Source organism: Charadrius vociferus, unplaced genomic scaffold, assembly GCF_000708025.1.
Source record: "Charadrius vociferus isolate BGI_N301 unplaced genomic scaffold, ASM70802v2 scaffold13, whole genome shotgun sequence".
Lineage (NCBI taxonomy): Eukaryota > Metazoa > Chordata > Aves > Charadriiformes > Charadriidae > Charadrius > Charadrius vociferus.
In genome coordinates this window covers 4,146,918-4,170,914 of record NW_009647763.1, presented here as the reverse complement: position 1 = coordinate 4,170,914, position 23,997 = coordinate 4,146,918, and the positions used below count along the sequence as shown (strand labels likewise).

Below are 23,997 nucleotides of genomic sequence, written 5' to 3'. Positions count from 1 at the left end.
CGGGCAGCTCTCCTCCTTCTCCAGCTCCACTCTTGTAGTTGGACTTCTCCATTCTGACCCTGCTAATACAGTCTCTCGTTCAGATGCTATCTAATGAGCAGATCCTTCAAAACAAATGGAGGTGAGAGAGCTGGCAGCTCTGGTTATTTTAAATAAACTTCAAAATATAGTAATTCCAGAGGATACCAAAGGCAGAAGGGGAATTTCCCTGGACAGGCTTGGTCTGGGGGGGGTGTGCACAGCTACAGGGAAGTCCATAGCACAGAAAAGGTTAGTTCCGACCTTTAAATGCATTTCATCCGTTTTACAGATCATAAATGTTCCTCTGGACTCTTTCCTGGGTAAAGCGCTCATTTCAAGATCCCAGATCTTGTTTTTTGCAAGCTTTGCAGCTAGAGGGAAATGAAGGAGCCTGGGCACTCTGAAGGGGGCTGTGCTTCTTAAGCCGTTTATGCTCACAAAAATGCATGAGGATTCAAATAGACTGTGTAGGCCATTATTCAGAAAATGCTGCCACTCTAAGCAGGTGCCAGCTGGACGTGTTGCAATCTAATATGTAAATAGAGCTGGCTAGCAACTTTTAGCTAAGTATTTGCCCAGCGGACCAGGACAGCTCTTTTGTAGCAACAGAAGGAAAGGTTTTCTGAACCCTAGCAGACACAGAATGGGTTATGAATTACTGCTGGGTTATGAAGTCCCTGTTATCTGGTATTTGTTTTTCGGTTGGATTTTGGGGTTGTTTTTTGTTTGTTTTTTTTTTCCCCTGCAGTTGTTCTGTATGCATGCACCTAAACCCTGTGTGGCTCATGTATCTAGTAAAAATGATTGTATCCTCTTCCTCCTGTGTCCCATCCAGGTCATTGTGCTATGTATTTGGAAATGCACCACAAATCAGACTAACTTTCCTTTTCCTGGCAGCACTGGAGGAAGGGACTCTGATGGTGCTTCAGGGCCCAAAGGATTTGCTTTTTTTTATTAGAAAGACCCTCTCCTCGGGTAAAATTATCATCCTAACCTCTAAATCCTGGGGGAAGAAAAAATACCAGCTTTTCTGAAAGAGTCTCTGCCATAGTCTTAAACTGCAAACACCGCTGGACGGCTTTTCTCTTCACATAGGCAAAACATTCAGCCTGCACAGAGGTCAGCCAGCCCACCACACTTCATTGACTTTTCACTTTCCTCCTACATTCAAACAAGTTGGTGCTTCTTCATAAAGCCCACACTTCTTAAATTACTCAGGGGAGACTTAATTTATCAGTCTGAAGGTCTGGGAAATAACAGAGGCTACGCCTCCTGATTCAGCCTCAATTGCAGTATTTGCCTTACTAATGGACAAAGTGCATCTTGTGTTTCCCATCAATGCTATTCATTTCTGCTGAGAAGTGACTTATCAGAGAGAGCTGAGTGAAAAAGAACAGAAAGATCTAAATGTATTCCTAATTGCTTCTCACAGTCAGTTCAGATGTAGTTTCTCATTTCCATTGTTTGGGGTAATTAAAACACTTTCAGTTATTGTATTAGATTCACTTCCCATCAGAAATTCCCCTAGACGATACCTATAACCAGAATTCTTAAAATCGATTTGCAATGTGACTTTTGCAATACTATGATATGGGTTTGGGCTTTTTTTTTTCTGCTGAGAAGCACAATGAAGAGCAACAGTCTTTCCTGGTTCTTTGAGGTGTTTTGGGTTTTTTTTTCCTTTTTTGTTTTTTTTTCCCCTGGTAGAGCTACTGCCAATTGTAAATACTGTCGTTGTTTTTCTTGGCCTCTTCTTTGGTGACAGAGGAAGGTGAATGGGAATTCAGCTGACACTTACAGGAGAAGAAAGGCTGTGCCTTTAATGGCAACATTTTCATCTACCTTATTTAGCAGATAGCATTAAAAAGTGTAATTTTAAGGAGCCTTCAAGAAAAAAAACAGAGTCGTTAAACCCAGAATTTTGAGTACAAGCCCATTCAAGCAATTTTCGTCTTGCTTACCTTGCATGAAAAGACTAAAGCAATAGCAGAACACATTAATTCACTTTGTTAGTCATTCTTTAACATGACGGTACGCTGCTTTACAGACAACAACCAAGATAAGGGTCCCTCTGGATATGACTGAGACAACTGAGTGATGCGAAAAGCATAGGCTCTGGCAGAGAGGAAGCCTCTTGTCCCTTCAAGGACAGCAAGCTGAGAGTCCCGCTGGCAGGACTTAATGTAAGAGGGCAGCATATGTGTCACAGCTTGCATGGACTAGACAAACATTTGATAATTGATTCTATTTTGGAGGGTAGAAGATGCCCCAGAAGAATGCTCCAGATCCTTACTAGCAATCTTTCCTTTGAACACTGTGCTCTTCTGATCATGGGGACAGAAGCTGATGTACTGGTAAAACTGAAATGATTACCAGTGTATCATCATTCCTACTTTTTTTAGGCAAACAGTTTCTGATGAAATAAGACCCTAAATCAGTCTTCTCCTGTACTCTTTTGTCAAGAATAAATAAAATTAATAAACTAGGGGCTTGGAATAAAAAGTTTATTAGAAAAGCATGAGAATTGCATCTATTTCTGAACCAAGTAGCATCATTTGCCATTAGAGATAGAAACCTGGATTAGGTGGCTTGCAAGCCTGATCTGACTTGATAATTCCCACATTTCTATGTTTTATGTACACTGTTTTTTTCTCCAATGAGGTGGCTCAAGCTGAAAATTCAGCTGTGTTCAAGGCTTCCATAAGCTGCTGAGTATTTGGATACAGAGGTTAGCTGTGGTCACCTGTAGGGGCTTCCCACCACCACGTCTTCACAGATCTTAGTTTCAATTGCAACTACAAGCAGAAGTTCCAGAATAGCACAAGAAAGGATGTTCCCCAAATTGTTTCTAAAATCAGGAAGTAGAAGAAAGCTGGTAAGACCTCCAGAGCTAGTACAAATGCTAGCCTCATTCACAAGGTATGCCATTCTTGTTGAGTGCTTCTGCCACCCAGATTTTTGGGCTTCCCCATCCTTGGGCATGTTTTAAATATAATGTAAGGGAACTGTACTTGGCTGTTCAGAGAACCACAAACCCTCAGGATCAACCCACAGTGCAGAAGCCTTCAGGCTGTTTGAACGTGTGACTTGGGGATTTGCTCTGTAGACACTTCAACACAATTAGCACGAAGAAAGGTCAGGGTTTAAGGGGACTCCCTTAAATGGGTGCTGTATGGCTCAGAACTATTATGGATGTGCATTATAAATGCAGTCTGCAAATCTGCCCTGGACGTCTGTTTTGCTTTTTTTCCAAGTAAAAATAACAGAATCGTGTAGACATACAAATGCTGCCTATCTGCGTATATGGATGCGTGTATATGTAACTACGCATTTAGTGGGATGGATCCTGTTGTCTTTTCTTTACACAATCCATTTTTATAAGGAGACAAAGATAATAATGCTCAGATAGCTCTGAGCCTCTGGCCAGCCTTCCCAAAATTCACATTTTTTTGTTCAATTTGGAATTACTAGATGGAATAAAAATAGCTTGCTTTGTGAATATGGTCACCCACTCCAAATGCAAAATCCTACTTTATCTCCATCAGCTCAGAGCAGTGGCCAGGAGGTTGTCTGTTACAGTGGCTGTGTGCCCAGCATCATCTGATAGCCCTGGAAGACTGTCGCAAGGCTGGGAGCACCATCTGCACTGGTTTCAGCTCCTTCCCAGCAAAAAGTGCACAGGCTGAGGGCATGTGGTGTCTGGAGAACCAGTTAGAGCTCCTTGACCCTCCTCCTGGCCCTGGGATCTGGCTGCAACAGCTTCCAGCTTAGAAAATATTTGCAAAAGGCACTTAGGCTGGTTAGGTTTCATACTATGGAAAGAAGATTTGTTTGACTGATCTCCTCAGCTTTGCCTTCAAGGGTGTCTCTCTCATGAGACCCCACTTTAAGATGCCTCATACATCAGAGACCAGAAGCTCGGAGAGGTCTGTGAACTGACTGGCAGTGGTCCCAGGGACCAGCCAGGATTTGAGGAGATCTGGAGAAGAATGTGGCCACTTTGGGCATGTCATTTTCTCACTTTGCAAACCCTGTCTGCTCCATCTCTCTTTTGTCCTGGAGGTGGGGAGGATGGCAGAGGTGCTGCTGTGCTAACCTTGCAACCAACCAAGACTGTCATCTGAGGTAGGGCTGAGGTACCTCAGGAACATGGCAGGATAGAGTAAGGGCCCCAGTGACTTGGACTGATAAACACAAATGGTGTTTAGCATATTTGAAATGCAGCTCACATGAGTGTCAGCAGCATAACGCAGAAAAGAAGAGTTACTTGTATTTGGGCTGATGGATACAGATGTTCAAAAGTTCTCTATGTCTTCTGGTTTCTGAAGGTCTGCAAAAGCTTGAAGTCATCTGTGAAAGGCTAAAACTCCCAAGTGAAAAATGTATTAAAATAGCTTGAAGTCACCCAGAGGTGGTGTTGACAAATAACAGTTTCTCAGGGCTCTGAGAGTAGATATTTTGCCTCAGTTTGGGCTGACTGAATGCCAGTTGATGAAGCATGAATTTGACAACTGTAGGCTTTTCTCTGAGTTACCAGATAATCTGAAAACCTACATCTAGTTTTTTCAAATATACTGTGATTTTTAATCACTAAGTAGTCAGTCAGCTGCTGTGAGGACAACACATGCAGTAGTCATCTCAGCACTGGGAGAAGACCCAGTGGGGCAACGATGACCAACATGTCCCAGCAAATGAAGAATTCTGGTCATGGGAATGAGCAATTCAGCAAGTTTCTCAAACAGCAAAAGGCACGTAGTCGCTTTCAAAAGAATAAAACAAGCCAAACTAAGTCACTTGACTGGCAACAAAATGAAGAGCTCATTTAAAAGAAACCGGGCATATCTGAGTTGTAGAAAACTTTCATGCTTGCACAACAAGCCACTAGGTACTGATGCAAGACACCAAGCAGCTCCCATGGATCATATGATGCTGTTGGTCACATGAAGCGGCTTTGCAGAGAAAATCACTCTGATATGCCTTTTAGACAGTTACTCAGCAGATTAGCTGCTGTGGCTCTTGCAAAAAGTTATCTATCTTCCCCATTTTGTAGTGCTATGTGTTCTTAAACCCTTGTTCTCAAGAGTCTTTAGCAGGGTTAAAGACAGAGACGAGCAAAGGCCCCCAATCTCTGTGAGGTGAGAGTGGGCAAACTTTTGCCTTTCCATACTCCAGTGTAGATTGTTGCAAGTCTAAAAATGATTATACTTTGTCAGATTAAAGGGGCTGTTTTTTCCCTGCTTGCTTGCTTAGTTCAGCACAAGGAAGCAAGCCCCACTTCTAGTTTATCAGCCTCCCACATGCAAACAAAAAGTGTAACACCTCAGAACATGCAAGTTTCTCTCTGACGAGAAGGAGGGAGTGAAGAAATGTCACCAGCAATTGCTTTCTGAATGCACAGTGGGCTGACACATCCCCTCACTGGCAGAGGAGCCCCTTGCTGACATGTGCAATCACAATTGCAGATCGGCCTCTGCTCTCATTCCTAATTTGCCTTTCTGCCTTCTGCTTAGCCAAACTGAAGGCATAAACCCAACTGCTGTCTGGGCCTGGCTGTGTTCACTCACAGTCTCAGCCTTTGACTGCATCCTCTTTGGGTGAAAGCTGTTATTTTGTGCTGTGTTTGAGCAGCACCTTGAGCAATCAGGGTTCAGTCTGTGCTCCTTCAGCGAACCTTCAGTGTTATCACACACAAAACTGATTATAACCATCATCCCAAAAAATGAAAGTACGTTTGTCCCATGCTTCTGTGATTTCAGTGTTAGGATTTCAATGCTAGTGTAAATGGCAGGGTGGAGGGGAAAAATAGACATATGTCATAGGTCAGAAACCATGGCAGTACCAGTCAGCATGTCTTCACAGCAGTGACTGTTGCTGATTTCTGCCATCTGAGGCTCTGGGCCTCCATTCTCAAGGCTCTGCCTTGGTGAAATGACTCTCCCAGAGACAGTTTCCATGGTTGCCCTAAGAAGGCAACCTAGAAGCGAGTCCCTGCTGCTCCCCTCTGCAGCTGTGGCACAACCTTCTGCCTGAAGTACAGGCTGGGTCTCAGTGAGCTGTGGGTTGTGTGCAGTGAGAAGGCAGTGTCCAGTGGTGAAGAAGAGCAGGAGGTATTCATCTTCAGATACAGTAGTTCTTTTACCCTTGTCTGGCCCACCAGCTTTCCTGTTGCCACTTTCTGATGAATTCTGGTGACATTTCACACAGCTGTGCTGGGTTGTATGGCGTAGCATTCATCTGTCATCCCATCTGGGCTATCTCAGGCTTGTGTCAGAATGTGGGAAGTGAAAGTAGAGGCACCACTTTCTATTTAGACTGTGACCACATTATTTTGAATTGGTCCTCTCCCCTCTGTAAACAGGCCATGCAGTAAGCACCACAACAGCAAGGCCAGGTTTGCAGGAGGGAGTGTGCTGAGAGGTGTGCATGTGTAGACAGCTGGAACGAGAAGGGCAGATGTGCAGCGGTGCATCTTTTGTGTACTCCCACCAAGGGGAAAGTGGTCACTCTTGGTCCCAGGAGACCACAGATTTACTTTCACATAACAATTGTTTAAAACCAGTTAAACACCAGTATGCATCATTCCCCTTAGCAATTCTGAATTGCGGGCTGTGACAGCTCTGGAAGAAGTGGATGGCCTGCATAAAATCTAGAGGACCACTGAGTTCTTTTCATTTCATGACAAGGCTCACCAGTAAGTGGCAGCTATACATGATGTAGAGATGCAGGATTGAAAGGGACTACTGTAAAGACATCTTCTGGCTTCATGCACCTTTGTGTTAGACAAGCCTTTAGTCATTTTGTTTCTTTGCTCTTAATCTGCCAAAGAAGGATGGGAACACTGCCTTTCTTCCACCTCATCTCCTTTTTCCATTGCAACCTGTGTGTTCCTGGGGTCAATGGCAGCCTTTTGTTAGAAATACCCAAGAGCAACGGAGAGCTTGTTTTTGGGCAGGTCCTTTTGGTACCACTGGGACATGGCCCTGAACCTGGCCTCCAACCTCCCTTCCTGTATGATCAGGGAGATGATCCTCCACTGTCTCTGCTCCGCATTTGCTTCAGGGTAAGCAAGGGAGATGAGGCATCTCCCTCTTCTGGAGCACCATGAGATCAGGGGTAAGAGGCACCTCAGGCCTTCACCTACCCTTTAACAAGCAGCAAGCTGAGGAGACTCTCTGAAACTATCTGTGGCTGTCAGAGCAGGGCCCAGATGACAAATTAGCTGTGGCTTAATGGCAAAACTGTTTTCACTGGCAGAAAGTCCCCACAGTACAGGATAGGGCCAGGTGCTGCCATGTCAGGTCCTGTTACCACCCTTGCACAGACTCTGCCAGAGCTGAGAGAGGAGCACGCTGATTTGGAAAAGCCCTGGTCAGCTCCCTTGGACATCGCCATGACCACTCTGAGGAACAATCCTGACACTGCAGCCTCGGCAGGCATTATATTGGTACGGAGAGACTCCAGATGAACAGCAGAAGTAAGAATGGGAAAATGGAAGGGAAAAGGCTGGTCATGTGGATATCCCATGTAGGAGTAGACCTCCTTCATCCTGGGATGGGACTCCAGGAGAAACCTACAGCCTATGCTCAGAGCCGAAGGGGATGTGGGATTTAGGCTTGATAGCCCTTGGTGACTGACATCCGAACCCAAACCACCCTGGCCTCTTCAGCACCTCTTCCATGAGAAATTCCTGACCGTTTCAGATACAGGATGATGAGCTGGGTGATAAACACTTTACCCAGCCTATGAACAGTTTCTGTAGAAAATTGTGTTCAGATTGCACAAAACACTAGTTTCCAAGGTATTTCCCAAGTAACTGGAAGGGAAGATTAAAGAGCTACACTGAAATAAACAGCAGTGGGAAAATCAGGCTAGACAGACACTTAATGTCAGTCACAGACTGATGATAATTGGACCAATATTGGGCCACTTTCCTGTATTTTGTTGCAAACCAGTAAAACGAAAGTTAAATTCATTGGGTGGATTTTAATTGCAACATCATTCTCTGTGATGTCAGTTTACGGATATGTTGAGCGTTTAAGAAAAACATCTCCATAAACTGCAGAAATAACTGCCCTTCTGCCCCTCTTGCAAAACATATTCCAGGAAATCATGAGGGAAATAATATGTCTAGTGAGCCATTTCCAGGAAAAAGCCTCAGGCTGGATGGGCCAAAGACAAGGGAAACTGAACAGTGTGAAGGGGAATCACAGAAAACTGTGTGGTAGCTGCATATCTGAATGCAGAAATAAAAATTTGCTAGAAAACATCACATGAGTTGTGATGAGATGTATTCAAAATTTTTGAAATAAGAAAGATTGTAAGAAAGAGTATTACTTACATATATCTTCAGCCCACTCATTATGCCTTTATTTCAAATTCAGAACGAGACAAGGATCATATGAAAATAACATCTATGTAGTCATATGACCAGAGACATTATGAGAGTACACGGAATCAAGGCAGCTAACATAGGTTTGCCCATGCAGCCATAAAGTGAACACTTCCCAGTTTGATTTGGCAATCAAGATCACTTTATTTCTGTAATTTCCCACATCTTTTTTAGAGGGAAAAGAGACATCTTTATTGCTTTGTTGTGCAGGAACGTGCATCCTTTCACTTCACATTTTGTTGTGAGCCTGAGTTTGAAAGTTGGGGCTCCCAAGCCCCTGGCAAGGAGAATTAGCTATGTTTATAAATCTGAATGGAAGAAAAGTGACAATCCAGCTTAAGCCAAGACCAGGAAAAATGGCCATAACAGGACAGCATTCCCACCAAAGTCATAGATTCTCATTCCCCTTCTGTTTGGGATAAAAGTGTCCACAATCAGAAGATAAAAAGAAACAGTGAGAATTAATAAAGAGAGCCTACAGATATGGTTCAGGAGACCCTTCTGCTCCCTGTCCTTCTCGTTCAGAGCAAGCATGGCGCATAGCTTTTTCTCACCAACTTCAGGTGTCTCTACAGGAACACTGCAGACCCCTTCCAGCCTGTCTTCCCTCTTGACAGTCTCTACCATGGCTTTGGATCTGTCTCCCAAAGGAAGACCAAATGCAAAGCCAGACATAAACAGCTGAGCATCTGGAGGACAGGTTCTTTCTGCTTGTCACTTTTCCTGTTGACATTCCACGGAGGTCTCTGACCTCCATGCTACCACTGCCCTCTACTATGGGCACTGCACTAGTTGGGTAACATGGGGGTGATCAGAACTGCTTGCCCCTTACGGAGCACTCTCTTTCATCTACCCAACTTCTGCATATCTTCATATGTAACTTTCACTTGTATGTACTTTTCTTATTCCACCCCACCATCAGACCATGGTCTGAAAAGATAAGAGAGAAAAATAGAAGAATGTCATATCTGCATAGGTATTAAAGAATTCTTTCTCTCTGCTAATAATTACTTAGTATGTTTGTCTCCTTGAAGGCGTCAGCCAAATATCCTTGCCACAAGCCCTCCCACTATGCAACAGCTGAGGGATTTGAACCCCTTGTCGTTGTAAGGGTTGAGTCAAAAAACAAGTCACGGTGGCTTGCACCAAGCGAGGTCTGCTATCTCAAAGATTAGAATGCATATTTGCATCTGAGGAGTCAGCCAGCTCCTCACCCAGCATCTCTGTCAACTGCTGCCTCCCCATCTCATGGGCCCAGAAGCGACATGTGCCACAGTACAGGTGGAAGCTGTTCAACTGACTAAACCATCTCCCTCCTCCCTGCTCTGATGCAGCCGATTTGACAGCTGTCAGATGTTCTCAGCACAGTGGTTGCTGTTGTTGCTGGATTGGTATTGATGGGAACTTTGCCTTAAGTGTTCCTGCATTTGGTTGGTATTTAGACAGGGCAACAAAGCATTCCCAAGGCAACTCAAGCTTGGGAAGGTCTTTGACAATGTTTGGTGCTTTCTACTTCCCCAAAAGCTGAGTGGACTTTAAGAAAACAATGCAAAGGTATTTGTGTCACTCCGTAGCTTTCGATATGCTGAACAGCAAAGACACTGAGAAGGTCTGTGGGCCCCTCAGATGAAAGATTTTAAGATTCATATGCAGCAAAAACAGGGATGACAATCAATTCCCTCTTAAAATGTCTTTAGCCCCCTTCTACAGAGAGCTACAGTCAGTGGGTACGCTGAAGATTTGTTACTAGATGCTCTTAAGTTGAAGTGTAACCATTCCCTGAGGTGTTGAGAGAAGTGTGAGTGTGCATGCACTGTCTCATAGGACAGCTGGTTAGTAGGAATCAGGTTAGCCAGCATTAATGGGGGGAGGCCCAGTGACAACTGGGGAATCTAGTACAAATCAGCTATGACACGTGCAAGTGCTGTTATCCATAGTCAGCTGATACAATAGGATGGTTTCTTGGTTTTCTCTACACTTTTGTTATTATTGCATATTTTATGGGCAGATCCAAACATTTCCTGAATTCCCACAAGACCTTAGCAGGTTTTGTGTTTTACACTTTGCGTTATCACACTACTTATTAAAGAAAACGGTACCTTCCTCCCTTTCCTGTGGTCATGCATATCACTTTTAATGCATCAAGTTTGTGGAGACGGAATGGCTTCTGCCCATGCACAAGATTATTATCATGTCAAAGTCCTGTTAAAGGTTTGTACAGCATGGCATCATGGTGCAGAAGTGCCAAAGGATCTCAAGGATCAGGTGCCCATTTACAGTAAAGGAAATTACACTGAAGGAAACATCTTGCTGTGGCCCCATAATCCAAGGCAAAGTTCATTCAGAGCAGAGTTCCACTAGGGACACAATGAAATCTCTTCATTTTGGCTGGTAGTAGATCTCTGAATCATACTCATTTTCTTTAGAGATGAGTCATTGACTAAAACTTGATTCAAGCACCATTTGGAGCAACTTATCTCCAAATCCCAGCTTTGCAGCATTCCTGTGCAATATTTCTGTTACAACTCAAATCAAAACCTGGATGCTGATCCCCATCCCTTTTCTCTGTGTCCCCAGACCCGGCATTCCAGGCAAGCACCCTGATATTAAATCCATCCTCTGTAATTATCAGATGCAGTCTAGGTCGTGCTTTTACCATCTGTTTTCTGTAGAAATGATTTGGGAATGCATCATGTAGACTCCCTGTACCTCCTTTCAGTGGTACTGGAAATAAAAGGGATTGCAATGAAAAGCACTGCTCAAGTACAGGTTAGTTTTATCTCAGCCGTGCTCAGTGCACAGCAGTCATGAAGAAGAGCAAACTGAAAGGAGTTACACCTCACGCTGCCAGAGCCTGCCTGCCGCCTCCCTGACACTGATCTTATCCAAAATTTGCTAAGGTAGTTATGTTCCCAACTCCTATTTAAAATCAGGGTAGGTAGGTGATTAAAAAGGCAATCAGTCCTTAAGTATCTTTGAGGATCTGGTCCTTGACTCCACTTCCTCACCGGAGGCCTCAGTGGTAACTCCCCAGCACAACATTGCCCACAGCCGCCAAAGGCAGCTCCAGCCTCCTCCCGCTGAGACGGCGCAGAAGTCACGGCAAAGGAGAAAAAAATCCCACAAGTGGGCAAATGCTGTTTCCATCCCTTCTTCTCTTCCAAGGAACAGAGGCTTGGCTGGTACCCTGACCGTATAAAGGAGAGCCATCATACGTGTGTATCATTGTGAAAGAGTCTGTGGTTTCTAACAGAAATTCCCCGTTTGGAGGACAGAATTTTTTACTAAAAGTGATAGAATATTCCATGACAGTAGGCTTTAATAGGTGTTCTCTCATAAAGGCACAATCTGACACCAAAAGCCTGGGATTTTCTCCCATTCTTGTTGTCACTGGTCCCTATTTAATTTTAAATGCCACCTAAATCAGAATGGTGGCATTCTATACCTGGGGTGCACGGACAGCCAGGCTGCAGGAATCGGGCCCTTTTCAGTTATACCTACATGGATACAGAGACAGCCACACAAACCACTGTGCAGGAAGGCATTTTTGGCGGGAAAATTCATTCTGCAAAACTAGTGGTATCTTACGCATTGAGAAAAAGAGAACCAACAAAAAATGCGTTTTTAGGAACTAAAACTAGGATCTGCTAAGCAATAATAAAGAAGAAAAAAAGAGAAGGAAAAGAAAAAAACAACCACAGTGTCTGACCGTAATTTCCTTTTAGAGGATTACCTCTGTGTAAAAAATTAAGCAACTACTTTCAAGTTGATGAAAGTTTTGGTTTTTTTCAATCATTACAATATAATTCAGCATTTAGAAACTAAACTGGAAAATACAGGCATCTTTTTTCCTTAGTTTCATTAAAATCACTTTATCTAACTAGAATACTAGCCAAACCCCAGCCAAAATTCTCTAAGGTAAGCCAAGCAAGAATCACTGCTTGGCCAAAGAGAGGATATTGTTCCCATTTGTTATTGTATTCTTCCCCCACTGTTAAAAATAAGTAATCTTTGGGGCATAAAATTGGCCTTTGTCTCTTGACCAGGTAGCCCAGTGTACTGAAAACCCAAGAGGGGAATTTCAAGCTCTAAAGTGATACATAAGCCCAAATGCCATTGATTTTCATTTGCTTATGATGAGAGTAGAGGAAAGAGACAAACCTTTTAATTACAAGGATAAAGCAGTGATTTCTGTCTCGGTACCAAAGGTATTCCGTTCACACTCCAGATCAGCTTGTTCAATTAAGCACTTGTCTATTCTCTTTGCTGAAAAGGGATGAACAGAATCAAGTGCTTGGATATGCTCTAAACATCTCAGTGTTCACACACAGAGAGTGTCATACTGGTGGAAAGGGATGTTCTCTGACTTGTCTTTAGGATATAGAGCAAGAAGGCTACCTCCATACACACATCCCTCCAGTCACCATCCCAGTGGGTTTTTTTTAGAAGATTAAATATGAAGTTTACAAAAATTGGCTGCTACCTCTTACTTTCTTGTATGTTGAATATACAAGAAGTTCTTGCATATTTTGACAGACCTTGGCACAGGCCTTGCTGACAGATAGAATGGGCTGTCCATCTAACCACCTTCCACCCTCTGTTTCCTCATCTTTGTAGCTCAAAACCTGAATGCAATCACTGAAGCTTTATCTGAACATCTGAACATGCTGTTCTGGGAACACTGGAACCAACCGTGTGACACCTCCTGCAGGCTCGTGTCCTTTGTGCCCTCATCCATGTCTCTGCAAAGACCTTGATCTCCACCATGATTATATGCCATTTCCATGAGGCACACCACACCTACCCCAGAGCTATGGGCACAGTGACTGAGTGGCCTTGACGCATATGCTGATAAGCCACCCAAGACTGTTTAATGACTTTTTCTTGGGGGAAAAAAATCCCCGCCACCCACTAATTTCCAAAACGCTTGTAGGAAATTCACTGGCTTGAGGAAGAGTTGCTCACTTGCCTGTTGTGACTGAAATTAATGTAGACACTAAAAGTTGCTGAGACTAAAAAGTTGCTGAGAGACTAAAAGGTGGTGATAGAGGAGTAAAAAACACCTGGGAAAAAAGTGCCGTCACATAAGCCTTGCCTGTGAGACTAGGAGCCCAAGATTAAAAGCATACAAAGGCCTAAATCCAGTTAAATCTGGTAAAAGTTCTGCATGGCTAAAGATAAAGAATTTGTCACAGGAAAGTAAAAATTAGAGGACAAAGAATATTGCATGTGAGACATTAGACACCAATGTCTTAGAAGGGATCTCTGTGGGCTGGGGGTTTCTGAGGAGCTGCCACTGAGGGCCCTCCACCCCATGCAGAATTAGACCTTTTTGCTAAGGGGTGTTGCAAACTTTCCTGCTAAGGAGGCTAAGAGCCTCCTTAAGAGCTTGAAAGTACACAGTGGTTGGAATGACTGCAGTGCCACGCGGCCCTTCCCAAGTTCATTTTGAAGTAAGTAGCTCCTCAAAGAGCGTGTAGACATCGTATGATACCATATCCCACTATCTGCTCTGCTGTGACGGTGCTGGAGTCCCCATGTCAGATCCCTTCCCAGAGGTCAGGCAAGGGGAGGGGAGTTCATGCTCAGAAACATTATGATTACAGAATCTTGATAAAATGGTTAGTTTAGTTAACACATTGAATGGTTATTTCTTTGTGACATTGTCATATTTCCTCCTGACAATAAGCTGCATGCTCAAAATAAGTGAGTATTTCATCTGGCCAGTCAGTGACTGTCGCATTTCAATGTGGTAAGTAGAACTGAAAAGACCTTGAGGGACACAAGTAATGCCCAGAAAATAACACGTTGTCCTCACAGATGATGCATTTAAAATGCCTTCATTTGTCAAAGATTTTCCACAAGGGCTAAAATTAAGGTCTTCCCTTTGCTACATGGCACATAGGAGACAGAAGAGGCAATAGCTGCCAAACTCTTTACAGGGTTCTCCCATACGTACCACTTTTCACCAACAGATATCAAAGCACCTTGTGCAGTGCAGTGACCTTTTATTTTTGGCATGTTATTCATGAGAAACTGAGGCAGAAAGAAGGCAATCTGCCTTTCAGATGTTGCATGGAAAATCAAAGGGCAAAACAAAGTATCTCCTGGAGTTCACCCACAAAACCCCGACACAAAGATGCAATTACAGTTTTTGGTTAGTCTGAAAATTCCCTAACGGGGATTACTGAGCGCTGTAGGTTTGATGAGTAAGCCTGTTCAGTTGCTAAAGTAACGACTTTTTCCATGCTTGTGACATTCGTTAGGATTTTTCCTTTAAGGTCAGTATAGAAATATTATCTGCATTGTTTATTCATGTCAGTCTCACGGTTATGACAGGTTTACATTGCAGTACACTTTTGTCCAAAGAAAACTGCGGGAATGCTTGGTTCTGGAAGCAAACAGAAACGTTGCAAGGAGGAGGGACAACCACTGGGACATAACACAGGCCTCTCAAACTCCTCTTCTAGCACATCTGGCTCTCTTAAAATAGCACAGACAGGGGTCAATTACAGTGATATGTTGTATTTTGGTGCTTGAGTTTAGCAAATATTTTCTCTGAGTATAGCATTCGAGGTGAATAACTTAGAGCTATCATAATTCCAGGGGGTTATGTTTGAAAGATACACTCTGGGGATCTGTGTGTAATGCAGTAAGAATAGACACTTTACCAAATGGAATTAGGACCCCCTGGTATATGTACCAGCATCTTGGGTCTGGCATAACTTATAGGATAATGAGTGTTCATTTTTACTCTCTGACTGCTAAGTCCAGGTAAGTCACACAAGGACAGGATCGGTTCACGGTGTTGCACAAGCAATACTAAGGCTTTCCCTGTAGCAATATGGTCTTTGGTTTACACAAATGTTACAGCAGTTGCTGGACTGCACATCTTTGGGCTTAGCATTTTTATGTCTTATGGCGCCCAAAGGTAAAAGGAGTCAATCTCTCTTTGAACAGACCCTTCTTGAGGTACTTCTGGGGTACCTATCTTAGCCCAACAAGTAACCATGTAACTGATTAACGTATCTAGTAAAATTCAGAGCATTTCTTCTCAATTTGTCCTTAGACTGAAGACAGGCATTTTTTTTCAGACCTGAGAAAGGGTTTTGCACCTATATCAGTTGGCCTGGTTAAATACATATCCTTCCCTCACAGACTTTCTTGCTAATACTAAATAAGGCAGTTCATGACTGTAAGACCACACACAGTGATTGTTTTCAGAGAGAAAAATCCCAAACAAATATATGCATCTGATAAATGGGAGAAAAGGTAAAGCTCAAACAAACCTTTAAAAGGAAGTGGAAAGGGAGAACAAAATCTTCTGTTCAAGCCTCAGCCACCACTGAACGGGGAAAGGGACATGGTGGCATGCAGGTACCTTCTCTACATACTCCTTACTGTCATCTCTGTGCAGTGACTGCAGATCTGAAAGCAAAGGCAGGCTTCAGAGCAGCACACATGAGCGAATAAGCTAATGCAGCCATAATAGCACCTGGTCTGCATGGCAGCAGTGGTAATTAATGGCCAACTTTGCAGGAACGCCAGCCTGAACAGACCAGCCTGGCCTTCAAGCCAATCCCTCTCTAGCATTGAGCTGATAGAGCTGAACTCAATCTCAAAAGCCTTTTTTCTTCCCGCCACCCCACTCTTGCTAGCAGGCAATCCCAGGTCCTGCTTGCTCTGGAGGGTGGGAATTTCTCTTATTCCCAGCCTGGGAGAGTCACCATGCTTTTACAAATGTGGAAGTGAGGACCTGGCTGCTGTGGTCCCAGTTGGTGCTGGTGCCCGAGGCTGTCTTGTCCTGCCCCACGGTGGTTGCGGTGCCGCGCACCTCCACCCTCTGCGTGTCCCCTCCATGGCAGTAGCAACCGCAGCAGCGACCGTCCTGTTTGCCCAGAGACCTCGCGGTGCTCTGTGGCAGAAGGCAGAACCCATGCTGTAAGAAGCATTTGCTTTCTGAAATCCTCATAAGGTAGTCGCACTTTAAAACGGGATAGCAATACAAAAGTGGAGTGTTTATATAAAACACTAACACGGCAGCTGTTGCTAGTAGCAACAATATGGCAATCACCAGCTAATATGGAGATGTTTGTTTCAAATTTATCATCTTGATTTTGATGGGTGGCCAAAAATTCACAGAAGAACATTTTATTTTGCTGTGTGTGGATGTGCATGCACAAGGACAGGGCATGACAGCAAATAACTCTCTCAAAGTATGGGGTCAAATGTGCTCAGGGGAGTTTAACTGTAGCCAGCAGAGTTGTGCTTGGGAAGATTTGCTTTGCCTGATACTGCTTTTGCCTGGAGTCCAGGTGTGTATTCATAAATGTTCCCATTCATGGTTAATTTAGTGGTCATGAGGATCTGATTACTGGCAGTTCTGCTCATTACTTAGAAAGCAGGTACAACGTGGGAATGACGAACTCACAAGGGCATCACTATAATGAAGAGTTTGAGGATATTCCCATCACACCACTGGGACTTGGAGGAAGCCAACTGGAGGTGAACAATGGGTAAATTCCAACTACTTCTGGTCATTCCTCCTGGGTGCCTGAGCAGCTCCCACTCTACCAGGGGAGTTGTAAGGTCTTACAACTCCTGAGCCTGGCTTTCTTTTCTAGTTTTTGTATCAATGAGACACATAAACAACAAAACCCAAAATTACACTTGGGCCAAGTTTTCTTGGTCTTATTCCAGCCTGGGTCCTAGGCCATTGGCAGTCTGCAGATCATCTTTTGTGTGAAAGTGAGATGGCTTATGCCTGAAAATCACAAGCAAGTTAGAACTCAATGTGAAATCCAGGTTATGTCTGGTTTCCACTGGTTCTCATTTTGAGATCTGAGATCATTTTGGTGCTGAAATTCAAAGCAAAACACAAGGTGCAGAAGCAGGAGAAATACAAGCCTACCTCAAACAAAGTTGAAAAGAAAACATTTGTATTAATCCTGAAAAGCAAAATCAAGATTCACACCTCTCTGGATTCCGTAAGAAATACAATCTGTCCCTGAGAACAAATGAACTTGGCAGAAAAACACCATCTCAGTTTCTGATTTGAAAATGGACAACATAAAGAAGCAAAAAAAAGTGAGAAACCTACTGGAGTAACAAAAAAAACGTGAGTAGTATTTCACTTTCAATACTTTTTGAGTACTTTCAACCATACATCTTGAAAAGAATAGAATTCAGACTTAATTGCATGCATTCTCTATTATCTTGTTGTTTATTGTAAGCAAGCAAAGATTTAGATCTGCATCCGCTCAGTCAGAAACGATGGGCAATTTCAGTTCCCCAGCGCCTTTGTGCTGGCCACCTCAGGGAGCCCAGGGAACGAGTGATTCCCAAGTGTCGTCAAGATAAAACAGCAAGCTGAATTCAGACACAGATGAACAGCAGCACAGACCCTTTGGAAAAATGGCCTATATGCGCCCGCCTTCTGCATCTAAAATACCACCCAGTAGAACCACTCATCTGATGACAAGTAAAAAATTTTAGAGCTGCTAACTTAGTCTTGGGGGAACACCCATGGAAGAATAAACAAACCATCCTGCAATGGAAATGCAACTAAAAGGGTGTCACGGGAAGGGCACAAAATACACCTTGGGCTGTATTTACAGTATTATTTTTGATTCTTAACTTTTCCCTGTGCAGTAGTAACTCAGTGCGTAGAAGGATGGTGCGATCTAACCCACATTGCAATGTAACCTTGATATCTGATTAAGGATAAAAATCAGCTGAGCAGAGCTGGGAAAAACTGACAGTGGGTTTCACTTCCAAAGGCAGGGTTAGCATGAGCCGAGGTCCCACCTGACTAAAACTGCAGAAGTTTAGCACCAGCTGGGTTAATGGATCTTGCTCTGAACAGCTACAAAGTCAGGACTGGCCTGATTAAAGCTCACTTTGTGAGCAAACCTCTGCAATCTGCAAGACACTCGGGATGGAGAGCAATATGAAATTAGAGCTGCTTTTAGAAGACGAGCAGAAATGTGACCTGTTCTCAGCAACCCACATGCCACCCTGTTCTTTGAATCTGTGGACAGATCGTGCAGAGATTTCCTTTCCAAAAAAAACCCACCCAGCAACTCTCTGACTTTGGCATAATTGCTTTCCTTATTTTGGTAAATGTTCTTATAATCCCCCAGGAGACCGCAGCTGTGCCAGCGAAGACAAAACTGGAATACAACCCCTTTTCCACATGGAGAGGCACTGTTGAAGGCTCTTTCTGCTCTATATGGGCTTGAAAGAGTCACTGCTCCAGGCGCGTCCTGCTGTACCCTTCTCACAGCTATGCTCCTGCTGCACCCTTGCTGGTATAACAGGGTGAAGGCGGGTTTCAGGATTCATTCACACACTCATTTCTAAGAGCCATCATGTCAAACATTTGCAAAAGTAGTAGAAATAAACAAAAGTGAGCTGTGGCTGGGATTTTCCCATTTGTGGTTTGATAAGGACAGAAGAAAACAGATGCTTTCCAGCCACAGCAGATTTGTTCTTTTGTTTACTATCAGCTCCTGATTCCTTTCTCCTCCCAGCTGATGCTGCCCCTTCGTTGCTACAGTCTGGAGTCCTTCACCGAGGCATGGTGTAAGAGAAGAGAGGAAAAAAGAAGAGAAAACGCCTGGCTTGACTGTACCTCACAGAAAGAGGAAAATCATCATTTGGTCTGTGGTGTTAGCAATCGTAGAATCATAGAATACCAGGTTGGAAGGGACCTCAAGGAACATCTGATCCACCCTTTCTTGGCTATATAAGCCTTCTCTACAAAAACTGGCCAGACAAGGTGCTTGGGAGTGGACCACAAGAGCAGCCATGCCCTGGGAGAGCGAAGGGGCTGCCTGGTCCCAGGGGGAAGCAGAGGCATCAATCTGATGTCCAGGCTTCACACCTCAAGGAGCAAACTCAATCCCAAGAGGCCTGGATCTACCCGGGGCTGGCTGCTCTGTGGGATCTCCCTGGTCCTGTTTTCCCTCCAGTGAATTCAAAGCACTTCAGCAGAACTGAGGGAAGCCACTTGATGTACAGGAGGGGAAGAGCTCGTACGCAGGCTAGTCCTACAAAACCCTTGTAAGTCCACCCCCTCTCCCACACCCCAATCTTTGGGTAAATGTCCGTCCCGGTGTCTTTGAAGGAGAGTGCATTCACTTAGGCAGGGATGGCCTGGGAGAAACACATCACCTACAAACAGCTCCAGGTGTGCCCAAGCCATCTGCCATCTACTCTGCTCGCCCAAGGGCAACTGCTGTGGTACAGCAAACATTGCTCTAGTGAATCGTGGTGTCAGATCTGTACCAAACCGATGGGCATCCCATTGCAAAGGCTCTGAGTCTGCAAAGCAGAGCTGGGTGGTAGAGAGGGAATCGATCTCCTTAGGGAGAGAAGCAGCTGTTGATGTAAGGGACCTTCATTTGTAAACATCCCATATGACAGGCCTTTTCTGTTAATATTCGGGATCGGCTTCGGGAGCTACATCTGTGTTACCCTTTACACACTGGTGGAGGAAGCTGTGAAGCTGCTCTGGCTGGTAGGTGTGAGGGCAGCTCCCGCTGTGCTGCTCCTCCTGTCTTCACCTACCTGGCGCAGCAGGTCTTCTGACCTTGGGACCCTGCATGCAGCTCTGCAGTGCTCGACAGGACAGGAGCCAGCACGTGCTTGCTTACTGCTTTTCACAAATACAGCCAAGCTGCCTTCTGTGTGGCCACACAATTACTCCGCCAAGCCATAGCTTTTTAGGATGCCTGCTATTCAGATGGGGCATGTTTGTTCGTAATGAAATAAGCTGCTTTAAAGTCATTTTGGCACAAATTAAGTGTTTGTGATACACACCATAAAAGAGCTATAAAAAGAAGAATGATATCAGGAGAGTGAAAAAAAAGCAAATTGTTTTCCATATGGGTAGGCAGGCCTATACACATACCTTCCACATACAACGGCCTTTATAACCCCACAACTGTTAACAGATGGGAACTAATTAGATAGAGATACAGCAGTGTGTGCCAACGGACAGTCTGGTGATGTGCTATCAATACTCCACCCATTACTGTATCTTTTCCTCCTGAGACGTTCAAAGCATTATGTCCTGTGTACAGCTGTGCCCTATTTGTAATCTAAGCTTCTGGCCCAGCTAATCACCACCCATTAAACTCGCATTTTCTTCATGAGTCGCACATTTCCCAGATCAAACCCCGTGTCTTAATCATACAGCCGACTGAGCTCAGAAATACATCTGTGTACAGTGCTGGAAGTAAGGGATGAGCACAACTGAATTGCATAGGTCCCCTCAGCTCTGAGCTACTTAACAGACATGTGTAGATACATATTTAACAGACGTACTGAAAAATAGATGCCCTTTGTCCCAGGAATCCTGCTGGGAGTACCAGCAGGGGTGCTGCAGCTGCCAGGAAGCCTTGGAAGAAATTCTCAGGAGAATGTGATGCATGACGACAGTATTTCTGCAAGAATGTGCATCGTCCCATGGAATTTAGTAGGGAAATGACAGATGTCATGACAAAAAATCAGTTACAACAGTGAGTAAAACATCAGTGGTAAATGCACAGGGCTGCAGAGTAATTGATTGAGATTCCTGTAAGTTTCAGCCCTAAACAAGTCTACAGACCAGTGTCTCCACAGGACATGAAAACGATGGGCCTCGGGAGGACTTGAAAGGTCACCTACAGCATCTCCCTCTGCAAAAGCAGGGCAGCTCTCCTTTTGCCCTTCTGGATACATCTCTGTCTAACCAAAAGTGAATTTTGCACCTTGGATTGCTGCAGAGTCGAGCTGAGACTGCCTGTCTCTTTTGCGTGACAGCCCAGGGTCAATACCGCACAGGCCAGGTCTGATGTGGCTTTCAGGGTGAATTTAGCAGCGGATGTAGCCATAACGAGCATCTGCAAAGAGCTGTGCTATGACACAGCCTCGTCCCCTGCACACGTGAAACGGAGCATCCACTGGGGGGAAGCAGCAGAGACCACAGTTTTACAAGAGTGTTTTCCACCTAAATCCACCGCTGAAATATTCCCAACCCTTTGACTCTCAACCTTAGCCCCTCTTTCCCACTAGATCAAAAGACTGGTATGCAGGATACCGGCTTGTAATTTGCCTCTGTCAATGAATCAGTAGAACTAATATCATACATTTAACATCAAACATAGTTGATTTTCATACGGGCCTGGTAGAGCGAGTACTGTTGTCCTTATGTTTCTGATGTGCCCAAGTTGAGGGGGAGTCAGCAACAGACCCTGAAGAGGTACAGGGAGAGCAAAGGTAGATTTTTTCTGGAGTTTTTGATCTCTTCAGTTGAATTAAACTTTATTACTTGGACACATAATTCTTACTAAGACATATTTTAATCAAGACTTTTTATTATATATTGTCATACATTATGAAATTATTACATAACACCAGTTCTTCTATAAAAGTCCAATGCTTAGATTCTCAAGAACTAGTTGGCACCGGCAAAGTGTATGTCTACATCTGCTTGCAGACCGTAAACTGTTGCCATTAGTTTTTCAAAAAATATACAAAAACATTTCTCTGAACCTTGGCTACTCTACTCCCTCATCTTTTAACTATTCTTAGTGTAACTTGATCTGGTGGTCCATCTTTAAACTGCAAAATCTAAGGTCTCCGAGCAGTCAAAGGACAGACTGTACACTGCCCTTTAAGGGTAAGGAGAAGCTGCCCACACTGCAGCCCCCTCTGCACATCCCACCCTACGCTGGTGATGCTAGATGGAACCTTTACCTGGCAAGTGTCTCATCTTTTCCATCCATAACAGCTACAAGGGCTTTTTTTTTTTCTTTAAGGAAAAAAAAGTAGCTCCTCTAAAAGGAAAGAGGAAGCCAGAAATTTCATAGCGTCTCAGTCCTGCCCCATGATGCTTCTTCCTGTCTGTGAATTTCCACCTGCCCCTTCTGCGTATATAAAGCAGCACACGTGGGGTAGAACTGTTTAGTTGCCTGTCTCTGTCCAGAGGATTAGTAGCAGTGGGGAGTGATGCTGTTTCTCCTTTCCTCTGCAGTTCACGGGAGGTGAAGGAGCTCTGGCTGGACTCACTCCTTGGGTAAGTACTGCCCAGGATAAAATCTGTAGTATCGCAGTTGAAGTCGGTGGAGTGCTCCAGATGCAGTTGTACAGCGACATACAAAAATAGAGACGGGGGAGAGGTGCGCCCACTGCTAAGTGTAGCTTGTGGGTAGAGCTGGGTGACTTGCTTAGCCTTGTGTTTGCAGATTAACAATTACACGTACCTGTCACCGCTTGCTCATTTTTTTGCATGGATTAAAAATGGAAAGCTGTTTTTTTTTCTGTTTTAATCAAGAGGCAGATAAGGCAGCAGGTCTGAGTGCCTTCCAGAGAAGGGTTTTATGATTGACTTGTGTGGGATATCTTGCTGGTTTGGGATCATACTTAAACGCTAGACTGGCTTGCACGGGAGAAAGACAAGAAGGGTGCAGTTTTACAAAGCTCTTTCTTGTCTGTTCCCTGTTCAATAAACAGGCAAACAAAAGGACCGAAGGAAACCAGAGGGTCCAGAGCTCCCCTGATCAAACTCCTCATGAAAGTGTTAAGCAGCTGTAATACTGTGAGTGTCCTTATTGTTTCAGCTCTGTCAACAGTGTGATTTGAAAAGCTCTGATTTCTAAACCGTAGCATTCAATTACTCACATAGTGTCTTTGTTTTCTTGCCTAGTCAAAGACACTAAATGCTGGGAACATGGAGAGTCTGATTGAGTGCCAGTCGGAGGTAAGCAGCCGCTACATTTCCCCCAGTCCTTGTGGGGTACTGATGTGAGATATCTTAGCAAAGTGGGGGTGGACCCTGTAAGAGCTGCCAGCTGCCTTCCATTCCTTGCGAGCGGGCAGAGCCCTTCGAAGGCAACTCCATGCAGCGCCGTGCAGAAGGAGCTGGGCATCGCTGTGAGCAGCCAGCTTGTTCCCTGGGCTCCGGGAGAGCTTTGCTCAGGAATCTGGCAGGCTCTGAAGCCATCAAGACTCCAAGGAGGAGTTTGGGAGGGAATGTCCTGTGCCAGGGGAGGACACAGAAGAGCAGGCTGTGTCCGGCTGTGGCTTCTCTGGATCAAAAGAGCAGCCTGAAAGAGCACAGGGTTGTGACTTACTGGGCAGGTCTGGGGTGGCTGGCTACAGGGTTTACCACAAACCCCTCTGTTGGGCAGTGAGGCAGTGTCATTCCTGGACTGAGGCACCTCTTCAGCAGGTGTTGGGATTGCTCTGGCTATTGCCCGGAGCCTCACACAGATTTCTGAGGAGGTGCAGTGACTCGCTGGTGGCCCTCACTGCTGGTGGCAGCTCTGTAACCCTAACGTGCTTCTTGCAGGCTGATGCCAAGAAATGCCCCCCGCTGGTCCCAGCAGATACTGAAGACGGACTTCGCCACTCAACTGGTGAGTTTTAAAGACAAACTGAGGAACTGCCTTCTTATATAATGCTTGCAAGCTGGGCTTCCACAAAACCACCCGAAACTGCCTGCTTCACCTCCCTGAGAGCAAGTCAGTCCTCACAGTCCTCACCCTCAGCCCCATCCAGCAGATGGCTTAACCCCTGGAGTGCCACTCACAAATGACCTC

At 44.6% G+C, this 23,997-nt stretch overlaps 1 protein-coding gene across 1 annotated transcript in view; it reads left to right on the top strand.

Annotated features, from left to right (window-relative positions):
* Positions 1–22,967: 22,967 nt before the first annotated feature.
* Positions 22,968–23,997, top strand: part of TAGAP (T-cell activation RhoGTPase activating protein) — a 7,051-nt gene continuing 6,021 nt past the window's right edge. Inside the window, exons 1-3 of the mRNA XM_009882311.1 lie at positions 22,968–22,994; positions 23,103–23,156; positions 23,748–23,814. Coding sequence (XP_009880613.1) covers positions 22,968–22,994; positions 23,103–23,156; positions 23,748–23,814 — 148 coding nt within the window. The remainder of the gene's footprint in view (positions 22,995–23,102; positions 23,157–23,747; positions 23,815–23,997) is intronic.